The sequence below is a fragment of the Pinus tabuliformis genome, chromosome 4_2 (assembly GCF_031772625.1).
Source record: "Pinus tabuliformis cultivar Carrire ecotype Pingquan chromosome 4_2, CPIR1, whole genome shotgun sequence".
In the NCBI taxonomy this organism is placed as follows: Eukaryota; Viridiplantae; Streptophyta; class Pinopsida; order Pinales; family Pinaceae; genus Pinus; species Pinus tabuliformis.
The window spans coordinates 119,576,630-119,590,287 of record NC_142304.1 but is presented as its reverse complement, the minus strand read 5'-3'; the positions used below and the strand labels follow the sequence as shown (position 1 = coordinate 119,590,287).

Here is a 13,658-nt window from a genome sequence, read left to right as displayed (position 1 = left end):
CGCTTCAGCTATAGTTTTATGCTACACTCACAAATCTGATCTCAAAAGTTGGGTATCTCCTCTCTTCTCCAAGCTCTCCAAATATGCAAGAATTTGGAAACAAGAGGGGGGAAATAACTTTTAACGTCATCCTCTCCTTTCCCTAACTCACTTGAACCCCAAGTCAACTTTACTTAATTAAAAAATAAAAATAAAAATAAAGACTTTCCCGCGGAACCATCCGCCCCTCTCAGAATCGGATGTGATCTGCGGCAGAATTGTAATTTGAGCCCACGGAACCGCGCACTTAACCATCACAGATCTATTTTTCTAGGAACTGCGAAAAGGGTGGAATCGCAGTTCCGCCCGAGGATTGTTGACAGATCCATCCAAGACGCAAATCTGCCTCCTATACTAGGGGGGACGATTCCTGCAACTTTGGTCATTGCATATTGAACTATGTTGCGGGGGAGCGCCCCCCCCCCCCCCCCGAACCCGCTCCCAATCCGCACTTCGGGTGGGACCGGGTCGAGAGCGCGCTCCTGACAAAAAAAAAATCGCTCCCTGCCAATTTCGGGAGCGTTGTTGGGAGCATCAATCCCGGAGCGAAATTTAAAGCTCGGGAGCGATCGCTCCCGAACTTTAAAAAATCGCTCCGGAAGCGAATCGGGCGGCGCCGGGAGCGATCCAGCGGAAAAAAAATCCACAGACCCCAAAAAATTATCAAATTTAAATTTGATAATTTTTTGGGGTCCGCGGATATTTTTTCCGCCGGATCGCTCCCGGTGCCGCCTGATTCGCTCCCGGAGCGAAATTTAAAGCTCGGGAGCGATCAGGGAGCGATCGCTCCCGACCGCTCCCGAACTTTAAAAAATCGCACCGGGAGTGAATCGAGCGGCGCCGGGAGCGATCCGGCGGAAAAAAAAAATCCGTAGACCCCAAAAAATTATCAAATTAAGAAAAGAAAAAAAAAAAGATTTAAAAGCCCAATGGGCCAAAAAACATTTCATTATCACTTGAATGAGTTGAGAAGAGCTGGAGAGCAAAAGCAAAGGAGCGAGGAGCAAGCGCCGAGGAGCAAGGAGCAAGCCTGCAAAGAGGTAAGTAATTTAGTTAGTTTAATTTAGTTAGGTAGTAATTTAGTTGGTTTAATTTAATTTATTTAGTTTATTAACCTTATTTAGTTTAAAAATCATGAATCTAAATTAAATTTATTAATCTAAATAAATTAAATTAATTTGCAGATTCAAAAGCCTACAAATATCAAACACCATGGACCTGGCTATATTTCTTGGCATTTTCCTCTTCTTGGTCCCTTTTATGGTTATTATGGTGCTGGAGAGTAGGAAACGAAGGGGCCAAAATGAAGAGGGGGATGAAGAAGTTAGAGAAAGTCGAATTGATGAAAACCCCGGTGAGGAGGAGCTGCAGGAGGGTGAACATGACTCTCAAAAAACTAAACAAGACCAAACCCCATTGTGGAAATATGTTAATAGGGCTGAAACAGGGAGAGAGGGTGGAACCACTAAATTTCATTGCCCCCATTGCAACAATGATTACACAGGTTCATACACCCGTGCCAGAAAACACCTCTGCGGGAAAAGACCATGGGATGGAGACAAACAAATAGGAATCAAAACTTGTCCAGTGGTGTCAGCAGCAGATAGAGCCAAATACATAAGGGAAGAGGAGGAAGCCCAATACAAATCAAAAAAATCAAGGGGTTTCTTTGAACCAAGCTCACAACCACAAGCACAAAGAACTCCTTCAACATCCTCCCAAGGCAGTGGATATGGAGGCACAGGGTCATCATCTTTAAGGCGTAGAACCATATCAGATTTCCTTGATGAGGGGTGTAGGAATGATGTGGATTCAAAAGTTTACAGGTTTCTCTATGCATGTGGGATACCATTCAATGTTCTTCGCTCACCAAATTGGCACGAAATGGTTTCTGCCATAAATGATGCGCCTAAAGGATACAAGAGCCCTGGGTATGACAAGGCAAGAACCGTTGGACTTGATCATGAAAAAGCAAAAATATCACATTCTTTGAATAGAATGACAAGTTCTTGGACTGACCATGGGGTGTCCATTGTATCTGATGGATAGACAAATGTAAAAGGCAAGCCATTGATAAATGTTCTTGCTGTGTCTGTTAGTGGTGCCATCTTTCTAACTGCACATGATTACTCAGACAAGTTCATGACCGCCATCAACATTGCAGAAGCATTACTTGAAATAATTGACCGTATTGGGCCATACAATGTCATCCAAGTCATCACTGATAATGCTGCTAATTGTAAGGCAGCGGGAGCAATTATTGAGGATAAATACCCCAACATATTTTGGTCTGGATGTTTGGTTCACACATTGAACCTTCTGATGCATGATGTTGTCAAGAACAAAAATGCACAATACCAATGGATTGGTGATTTGTACAAGAAAGGCAAACAAATGATAAAATTTATTACAAATCATAGCAATACCCATGGCCTTTTCTGCAATCACTTGAGATTGGAGTTGTTGAAGATTGCGAAGACCAGATTTGGTAGCTATTACCTCACCTTCAGGCGCCTTTTGAAGGTAAGAGAGTCATTGGCTAGCATGGTATCAAGTCCACATTGGCAGGTATTAAAGGAAAGGGCTATAAATGCAGCTGACAAGGAAGGTTTTGAACTGGTGGAGGAGGCCGCTCTTGATGGTCAGTTTTGGACAAGTGTGAGGCAAGTATTGGATTTCACCAAGCCCATTTATCACACGATTCGGTTTGCAGATACAGACAAACAAGTGATTGGCAAGGTGTATGAGCAAATGGATACCATGTTGGGGCAAATAAAAGATATTGTTCATAACAGAGATCCCAACTTGTACAAACTGATTCATGATTGTGTGTAAATGGTGGAATAGACTTAATCTTCCACTACATTGCTTGGCGTATATCCTTACGCCAAAATACTACTCTACATCTTGGTTGGGCCAACCTGCACCAGGGGGTGGGATTAGGACCAAACCCCATTTAGATCCAGAGGTAACTAGTGGATATTTGCAAGCATTAGAAAAGTTGATACCTGACAGGGAGGAATGTGCAGTTGTGCGCCTTGAAATAGGCAAATACTTCAGTGGCACTGGTTTGTATGGTAACTTCCATGCAATGGACGACAGAGATAGATTTGATTCTCTCACATGGTGGGAAACATATGGCGGCCACGGACTTTTGCCAAAATTGGCAAAAAAAGTTCTTTCACAGGTTGTAAATACTTCTTCTGCAGAGAGGTGTTGGAGCACCTACAGCTACATACATAATGTGAAAAGAAACAGACTCAATGAAAACCGAGCAGAAAGCTTGGTTTAAGTGCACTACAACTTGAGGTTGTTGAGTCATTACTGTGATCGGGCTTATGAGGATCCCACATATAAAATTTGGGACAATCACCCAGAGGACGACAATTTGGAGGATGGCATTGTACATCTTGAAGAACTGGAAGAGGAACTTATAAGGGATGAAGATGAAGCAGTTGCAGCATCCATGCCACCTCCACCTCCACCATCCAGTAGCAGTGCTCGAGGTCAGAGTCTTGTTCCTTTGTTGTCGCGACCTCCATCTACACCCTCACGTGGAGGTTCTAGTTCTGGTCGTCGGTCTGTGCGGGAGACTCCTAGAAGACCACCACGACCTGCTTATACTCCTGAAGACTCTCGTGGCAAGGGCCACATGTAGATTTACAGTTTACTTGTCTTTTGTAGTTTCTATTAGACTTTAGTTTTCATAACTGTTGAGTTTTGAGTCCTTGACTCTTGACTCTTGACTCTTTCATATCATAATGATATTTTTTGTAAACAATAAATGACTGTGACAATGAAAATTTGAAGTTTGAAGTTGGCAATTATAACTCACTGGTAATGATTGTGAATTATGAATATGATGCTTCGTGAAAGACTAAAGTTGTTTCATTTCATTTCATTATTCATGTTTCATTTTATAACATTTCATTTCATGTTAACAGTTAGAAGTTAGGACTTAGAAATATCTAAGATATTACTTCTTGTAATGGTTAAACTTAGCTTGCAAGTACAACTTTGGTGATCAATGATGATAAATGTTATATATTGAATTTTAAATTTTGAAAGCTTGAAGTTGAAACTTTAAGATTGAATTTGATGACTCATGATTCACGAGACTCAATATGTTGCAGTTGTAATATGTATTTTACTAACTTGTGGACATGGTTGATGAAGATTATAATTTCTAGATGATTGATCATTGATGTGATATGGTTCAATGATCAATCATCAATCTATGTTTTTTTATGTTTTTTATGTTTAATTCATCATTCTACATGTTTTTGTTGACATATATGCATCAAAAATTAAAAAATATAAAAAATATATATATTTTTAAAAAATCGCTCCGGGATTCGCTCCCAAACCGGGAGCTTATGAAAATGGTCGCTCCCGCTCCCGCTCCCAAGGAACATAGATATTGAATATCTTTTATTCTTATTACATGCACTGAAATATTGCTAGGGTTTCTATTTTCCTTGTCTAAATGAATATCTTTACATGAGACGCTAGGTAATTAGTGCATGATTTGATCTTGTATCATTGAACTCCCTTGAAAAAACTCTCAGAGAGCATATTTCTAGTGAATTTCTCCCCTCAAAAAGTGATAGTTAGGGTTAGCAAGTGAAAACTTAGAGTTTTCCTCCTTGCTCTCTTCAAGGATTTGATATTTCCATGGCTAAAGTTCCTAAGACTCCACCACCCAAGTAGAGAAAAGGCATTGGCAACCATCTTGATGATCAAAAAAACTTCAAAATCTTACATTTTTCCTCTTCTCCTACAATTTTGACCCTTCAAGGAAAGTCACTAGGGTTAGGTTTTAAGCCGAATTCAACTAGAGCTTGAGTGTTGAAGCTGATTTGACACTATCGAACCTTCTTGACCTCATAACATCAAAATCTAGCAATTTGCATGTTGAAAAGTGTCTCCTAAGGATTGATATCATCAACCCTAGGCAATTCCAGGCCTTGTAAAATCATAATTCTACATAAAAATTCAACTTAGGGTCATTTGAATGTTTGTCTCTCCTTTGGTTGATCATATCTTATAAACAAACCTTTTCCTTTTGCTTGTATGCCTAGTTGTGTCATTGTTGAGCAACATTGTGAAACCCTAGGACACAAGCCCTATTTCATAGGATTCTTCATAGGTATGTTGTTCCTTATTACAAGGAATTGTACCTTGTTCCTAGTGTGGAGTATCTTGGTTAAGCGTCCTAAAGTATCACCTTGATCCTCTCAACCTAGAATACCTTAAGTGATCTCTACCGAGAAGCCTCCTATCTGGTGAAATTCCACTAAAGAGCAATAGATGGAGTGTTGAGGTGACAATGGCATCCACCTCATTGTTGTCACTTGTGTCTTAGTCTGGGTTTTGCCTTGTGAGGCATCCCACAAGGCCTACTAGATTTTGAGGCAACAGTCACCACCACAACCCATTCCCACTCTTTAGGTTTGCACTTCAACTCAATGGAGGTTCCAGAAGCTATGATCACTAAAGCCTATCGCATAGAGGCTCAAGGTGATTAGAAAAGATAGCCCAAGTAAAAGTGAATTTTTAGAGAAAAATTAATAAAAAGGGTGTTGGCAAGTCAAAGCTATTGTCATGTCCATTGGGCAAGTGGAGTCAAAAATAAACTACTAACGGCAATAACTATAAGATCAAGAGTGATTATATCTCAAACTAAGAATCTAAAAACAAATCATTCTTGCTGTCCACTAAGTGTAGAAAAATAATTGTGAATGTCTGAGTTAAATAGTAATTACTAATTCCAAAAATGTAGGAGAGGGTGTACTTATTAAAGGATATATAAATATGTAGGTAGCCTAAAATAAGAACAAAGGTACGCCAAAACAAATTCCAACAAGGCGTAAATCCTTAGATGGGAAGGAACCACACATTAGTTCTTCTGAATAAAGGAACAATCTTCTTGATTAGGAATAATATTACCATTACCAATATTTTTAGCCCTTCCACATACATTAGATGCAATTAATTTACAGCCATACTCTTCAACAAGTGAACCCAAGCACTTGTGGCATAATGGAGAAGAAAACTACAACTTTCATTTGTCTTCATGATATTCAACAAAAGCTGAATAGGGGAGAACTCCCCAAATCCACCCATGCCTCAAATAGAAAGAACTACTTTTTGAATAGGTTCAAACCCATCCCTCTTACAATAAACAAGTAATTGTTTTCCTAGATCCATTAGTTCAGCAAAGAATAACAATAAAATATCAACCAAAAACACTTTGGATAAAGGTTGCTGCAATCTATACCAAATGAAACAATGCTTAAAGTGTGCTCAATGAGTTCCTCTAAAGTAAAAACATATTGAAACAAATAAATTCAAAATGATCACCAAGACTCAAAAAGTAATAACTTGTAAAAGTTTCCTAGGCAAAAAGAGACTGCAAAACCATATAACTCAAGGAATGGATAAAACATACTGAAATGACTCATGATAATGTCTTCCATTTTCAATACTTTAGGATTTGGGGCTCCATGTCCTAAGCTTTGTTGCATCAAGAGCTTCACTTGCCATAATGTTTCATTCCTTCCCATGAGTCTTGCAAATGACCTACATCGCAAAAAAACATTCTACTTTTTGTGTAAATCTGTTTGGAAATAATTGAGTATACCGTTACAAGCCATAACATTTCAAACAGAAACTTCACCATTGTCAGGGAAAAAACAACTACAAATATTATTGCAATTAGCATGATTGCAATAAACAATATCATGCAATACTCCACTGCACAAACACTCTGCTGAAAATACTACAGAAACAAAACCACAAACAATTTTAAAAATTCTCATGAAAATTACATGGTTATATTACAAGACAGTTAATTCCAGACATATAACAGTAACTAATATGGTGCACAAGCATCATCTATTCAAAAAAAAATAAGAAAATATGGTAAGGACATCAAAACAAAAACCTGTTGGGGTTGACTTCTCAGATTAAACACTAAGTACACACTAAAACTTTATTATAGTGCGTGAAAATGAATCTTTGATGTTAATTTTAAACTGGCATTCAATTAAAGTAAGATACGGATCAAAAGACATCAAATAAATGAATCAAAATATATTGCACACAATTAGAACGCACATATAATGGTGACCATCCACATACTTGTTTAATTTGCTGTCTTAACAGGAATTACTTGAAATAAACAATACCCTTGTTGCAGTTTTTGCTGAAGCATCTCAAATGCAGGCCGAATACCATGACTAAACAGCAACTTATATATATGATAAAGAGTAATGCCTGCTCCAAAATATGCTTCTACTTCCCCATATTGCATTTGGGCAAGATATGCTGGCGGAGATTCACGGAATTTGTCTCTTGCAGTTAGAAATTCAATTGGTGCCAACTGCACCAAAAGTTCAACACAGTTCAATAGAAAAGCTTATGTACTTACAGCAGCAGAATCCTGAACCAGAAAGAACAATAAATGCAACCTATACAACAACTAGAAAAGCAAAGTAACTTGCCTGACTGTTAACTGTCTCCTACATCAGTATACTACAGCATATACAGAAAGATTAGAATAAACACTAACAAGTAGGCCACTAACCACATAACGCATGCTAACTGGTAAAAGAAGGTTCAAATACATTGAATAGTATAACTTAAATTTTCTTGCCATCAAATTTAATCATGATTCTTGTTTGTTCGGATTCAAGAAAATTTAACAAGAACACTATCACTTGCAAAAAAAACAAAATACTCTTGTTAGTAAAGTTCCACATCACAGACATACAGAATACTTGCCGAGAGAAAATAAGAGGAATTCAATATTATCCAATATGTCTAGAAATACATGCATAGTAATGTCTCATATGAGACACATAAGTTAGGAAACCAACTATGTAACCATATAGTGACTAAAGGTATCAAAACCATAACCAAAACTGGTCGAGGGTCAAACCGGTACCCCAAGCAAGAACCAGCCTTCTGAACCAGTCTACTAAAAAAATCGCAAAATTTAATAAATATGTAAATGCCAAACCATTAGACACCAAATATGTAAAGATTGCCCTTTTGGGGCTATGGGAGAGAAGGGGAGGGTTTCAACTTTTTCTTTTGTTTATCCACACATTTTTTGTGCCCTTCCCCACAACCACCACTGCTACCACCATTTTAAACTGGCCAGTTCAGTACTGTGGCTCAGTTCAGCCGCTAGTTAAAAGTTTGAAGGGCCTCAACCAGTTCAGGTCAGTCAATTCAAGTCCAGAAAGGCCGGCCTTGTTAGCTCTATAGTGTTACAGAATTAAATTAAGCCCCTATTCATAACTCAAAGTCGTTATCTCTGTAATACAAGATAGGACAATCATTAAATATTGACTCCTTCCCCCACCTTAGAGGTCATTGAAAACAACAATTTAAAGCAAAATACAAACTCGTCCAGAACAAATGTGTTGTGGATGATATTTGTAGAGAAGTAAACATTCACTATTTGTACTTCTATTTCATGTTGGCACTATTTTAGTCATATCTTAGTCTTATTAGCTTTGGAGTCACAATGGAGTCGCACTTGCACTCCCATATGTCTTGCATTTACAACGGATGCATCTTTTAGTCCCATTGACCTAATTTTGTGGTCACACGAGGATATTAATAAATCTTTCTTTCTTTCTTTCAGCCTCTGAGTTGGTCAACTGACCAACAACAAAATATAATCATAGTGAAAGTCTACCAGTTGGAAATCCTCTAATCTGCTATCTACTTTCTCACACTCTAATGCCCTCAGTATACAGCACATGCCCCTATCAAATGCATTCCAAAATAAAATTTCAAGCTGCCACAGAATAAAAAGTAATGATGAACCCAATGCATGTAACCAGTGTTACAGCAAAATCTATCACCCCAAAATGATGTAAAGACCCAAGCATCAAGGAGCTAGTCATGTGCAACTCAAAAGGCTACCCACTATCACCACAATAGCTCTTTCTCACTTTTGGTTGGTTCTTCTCCAACTCAAGGGGCACTTTACTAGAATGAAGAATGGTTTATCAGAAGGCAATCACAATAACATTATAAGTGTTTCCTACAATAGGAACCAACATGTGAAATAATAAGTGCACAATGAAAGCCTCACATAAAATGAAAATCTACCTCCAATCATCTATAAGGCTCCAAGCATATGATGTATAATGAAGTCCAAGGAGAAAGCTCCTCAATTCCCAAAGTTTCAACAAAAATTACAATGGAGAGAAAGTGTCTCTTTACAAAGGGGTTCTCTTCTCTGCAACAGTACAAACTCATTATCTGTTAACTAAAAACATCACAAATCAAAGTAATAATATAAAAATATAGTAGTAAGATCTCATTAAAAAATTGTAGTAGTCGGATCTCTCCTGAATCCATTGTTCACCATGTCATAATATGTAGACACAAGCCTCTTAAGGAGAACTCTCACAGCAAAAATAGGAAAAGGATTACACCAAAAGCCTCCAACAAAGGGTGCACTACTAAGAATAGGCATGATAACTAGGTCAGCATCTAAGTCACATGACACGAGGACACGGGACACAGAGGACACAAAAATATGAGTATCTAACACGTGACATAGCCACCCCCCAAAACATCACATGGAGGACACATTATATATTATGTTATCACTCTGATAATTCTTTTGAAGTAAAAAGAAAGAAAAACCAAAAGTAACCACAAACTGCTTTTGGAGATCAGGACCTAGCCTTCCTGATGCTCAGAGAGGGCTCTCCCTTTAAAATTTAACTTTGTTTTAGTTGAGATGTTTTTAGGCTAGTTATGATTGTTCAAGGGGTTTTTGATTTGTATTTGAGAATGGGTAGTGGGATTTGCTTGGACAGATGGATAAATTGATGTCTTTAGACCATTGGGCTATGGAGTCAAACAATAAGGAAGCAAAACTGGATTAACTCACTAAAGGGGATGTTCCAAGGGCAAGATAGCAGAGTGTTTTTCAGATCTTTGAGACAGAGGGATGAAAGGGTTTCACTCGGGTGAGAGAGCAGTTAAGGGTTCTCAGAACCGGATAATGAATGAGGAATGAAGGGGTAATCAAGATCAAAGGGCAACTAAGAATCCTTTAACTTGGATATTCAATAAATCAATCTAAACCAAAGAGCAATTAAGAATTCTTTAATTTAAATATCAGAAGAAAACATTTAAATGCATAACTGTTAAGACAGAGTGTAATTAAACAAGTTCTGAAATATTATTCCAGTTATAACATTTAGATTGAGAAACACATTAAAGATTATGAATAACTTTGAGAAAAATAACAATAACAGATGAAAATACTTGTCTGAAATTCGCTCAACACATGAATCCTTGGAAATATCTGATCTTTATTTATCAATCCAGCTTGCTAGCTCAGCAAATGATACAATAACCCTCTGGGTCTTCTGATCAAAAAGTCTATAGAAATGTCTAATAGAATCCACACTTAATACTTCGAATTATGAAGTATTTATACAAAAGTTTATTACAAAATATCTCAAACTAATTTGAGATTTAATCTAGGAAAGAAAAATATCTTCTTGCAAGAAGATAGAGACAGCTATTGAACTGTTTCATGCTGTCCCTTTTATTTTGGTTCTGTTGGCTTTGATCTTTTGCCCTTTTATTTGCTTTGTTGTTTGATCTTTCACACTAGATGCTTCATTTACTTTAGCCTTTCATCTGATACACTTTGACTCTGATACACTTTGACTCTGTTGATCTGTCAACATCCTTTTACCATGCTGTTTTACTTTTACTGTACATTAACCTTTTTACTGCATATTTCTATAGTAAATCAGTTAATTTCTCCCATGTTTCAACATCAGGTAATTGGATTTTTAGCATCTTTCTATATGTTTCATCTGCCTCTGTGTATTTGGCAAAAGTAGGCTTATTGATAAACAAGTGTTTTACCTCATGCTGGAGGTAAAACAAGTTTTCAAATGTTTGGTAGAGTACTTTGCCTGTTGGCAATGCCTTCATTGATGATGTATTTACTTGATCTTTTGCTACCTCTCTGATTTTCTTGTTGTAATCCTCCTGTGTCATCAGCTTATCATTTATCACTAAGGGATTGGGTAATCCCTTTTCTCTCAAAATTTGGAACTTAGCCATAAATTTGTCAATGGCTAGCTGCATATTCTAACACTTATCCTCCAAGTTTTGCATCAAGTTCCTCTTGGAGATGACCTTTCTGACCTCCAAAATTGTCTCTGTTATGTCTTCTATTTCCAATTCCTGCAGTTCATACTTATTCTTGTTGTTAAGGAATTGGATAATTTTGGCAGCCTCTTCTGGCATTTGTCCTAATTCTGCTTTTACTTTTTGGATGGCCTCTGTAGCCAACTTTATCAAATCTATTTGCTCGAAAATTACCTGAATAGATGGCCAAATATCATTGACAGAGTCAATGATATTGGCCCATAGTTGTTCCTTAGCCTGCCTAAGGGGTTCTTTCAGTGCTTTCAGTGTTAATTCATTTTCCAGGGCTTTCAATCTTTCACTCATCCTGGTAGCCTTTTGCATTTCTTCTTTGTGCATGATTTTGGCAAGCTTGTAATCAGTTTCCAAGCTTGTCACTTTCTCTTTGAGCTTATTCATCTCTGTGGTTTGTATGGACATTTCTTCCATAGCTTTAACTAATTTTGTTGCTTCTTCACCTGATGTACCTGTTGCTGATGTAGATGTTGTAGAAGCCAGTAGTGTTGTGGCCATTGGAGCTGTGGGAGCCAATGAGGCTGCCAATGTGGAAGGAACAATCGTGGTAACTGTTGGGATGACATTTACCGAGGTAGTGCCAAGATCAGTTTGTTTTAATTGGATTAAGTTGTCCAATTCCTTTTCTGTCTCCCTCAACTGATCATTGAGTTTAAGGACTAAATCCATCAACTCTTCATGCTTTGTTTGGCTTTCCAAGACTTCCTGTGTCTGGGGGTGCTGTAGTTGAGGTATCTTCAACTGTTTCTTGAGGGCTGCAATGTCATCATTCTTCTTTTTGATTAATTGTTCAGTAGCCTTGATGTCTTTGGGGTCATGTCCCAATTCAATTACCAAGTCTTCCAAAGACTTGATTCTGGTGTCTTTGGCCTGTGAGGAGGCCTTTTCCAACTGATACTGGGTTGAAATGTTATTCAGTGAATTCTGCAACTGATGAGCAGCTATGGCCTTTCCTGTAAGGGTGGAGTAAATCATTTCTCCAGCTTGCTTGTGAAATTCAATCTGGTCAACGGGATGAATATCCCTTGCCAATACTTCAAAGCCTATAATCTTGAAATCTGTTGATGTTCTCGGTTGTTGTACAGTTGGCTTTATGAAAGACATTTGCATCTTTCCTTCCTTGATGTCAAAAGCTGACATCAACCTACTTTGATTAGGGGGTGTAAGCTTGAAATACTGTGCATAGGATTGTGCCTTCAGTTTCTCATTTCTCATTTTAATTTCCTTGAACCTGTCCTTAATGTCCCTATCTCTATCAGCAGGCTTATTGAATGAGGAGACTTCTACACTGAGCTGCCTTTCTAAAATTTGAGTTTTTGATGTAGATGGTTCCTGTGTTTCTCCAGATGGAGTTGTGCCCTTGCTCATGTCTAACTCAGTGTCAGTTATTTCTACTAAGCCTTCTGTGTCTTCTTGTTCTGAAACAGGATTGAGCCTAGGCCTTTTGCTCTGGCTAGCTTCATATTGTACATTGGAAGTGTCCATACCTAAGCTGGAGCCTTCCTCTCTGTTCCTTTTGGGATTCTTTTCCTCATTCTAAGGAGTCTGCAAAACAAGAAGGGTACTCATGGTTCCTTCTTGCTCTAGTACCTACAGGAATGAGCTTTCATCAAGTTGTTTCTATAAATCAAGAAAGGTATTTTCAACATCTACCTTTGTACTATCCCTGTCTATGAGAGTGTTTTCCAACCACTCAAATTGATTGGCATATCTATCTATTTCTGGTATAGGGTTATGAATGTAAGCTCCCAACTTAACCTTTTGCCTTAGTTTGGTTATAAACCCTTGAGGGTCATACCTCCACATGAAACTGTTCTGAAACTTCATTTGTTGCATAATTTGATCTGCTTCCTCTCCTGCCTCTCTAGAATTGCAAATGAAAGGGCCTAACTGGTTCTTGATCTTGAATTGAGTCCTTTTCTTGGCTGAGACAAAGTTGATATCATCAGAGTTCATTATCTGCGTATAATATTCCAGAACAAATAACTTCATGGGGAGGTATTTGGGCAGTTTGTATGGGGCAAGCTGGCAACCATAGATTCTTATTTCGGTGTAATTTTGGTAAAGGTACCAATCTCCCACCTTACTTTGTTTGGACAACTAAAGCACTCTTTGATTTCTTGGCTTATTCTGGGTGGAGGGCTTCCTGTCAGCATGGTCATCACTGGATGGACAAAAGAGTCAATGAATTCTGTGTAGGTGTATGGTGATGAATACCTGTGGAATAGTGGTGTCCAAAATATAACAGACCTGGGCTGGCCTTTAGTATCCAACTTCTGGATGGTGAAGGGAAATCTGTCTGACTGATAATACAAAAACATGTGGTAAAGTACAAATGAGTACTTGAATACTCTCTCATTGTGCATTCTAGTAAATTGTTCATGCATCCTTTCAGCTAT

At 38.0% G+C, this 13,658-nt stretch overlaps 1 protein-coding gene across 3 annotated transcripts in view; it reads right to left on the bottom strand.

Moving 5' to 3' along the window:
- Positions 1-13,658, bottom strand: part of FANCM (DEAD/DEAH box RNA helicase family protein) — a 318,538-nt gene that overhangs the window by 155,913 nt on the left and 148,967 nt on the right. For all 3 annotated transcript variants that reach the window (XM_089428297.1, XM_089428299.1, XM_089428298.1), the window contains exons 11-12: positions 7,230-7,423; positions 6,491-6,621 (exon numbers count right to left, since the gene is read on the bottom strand). In XM_089428297.1, coding sequence (XP_089284423.1) covers positions 6,491-6,621; positions 7,230-7,423 — 325 coding nt within the window. The remainder of the gene's footprint in view (positions 1-6,490; positions 6,622-7,229; positions 7,424-13,658) is intronic.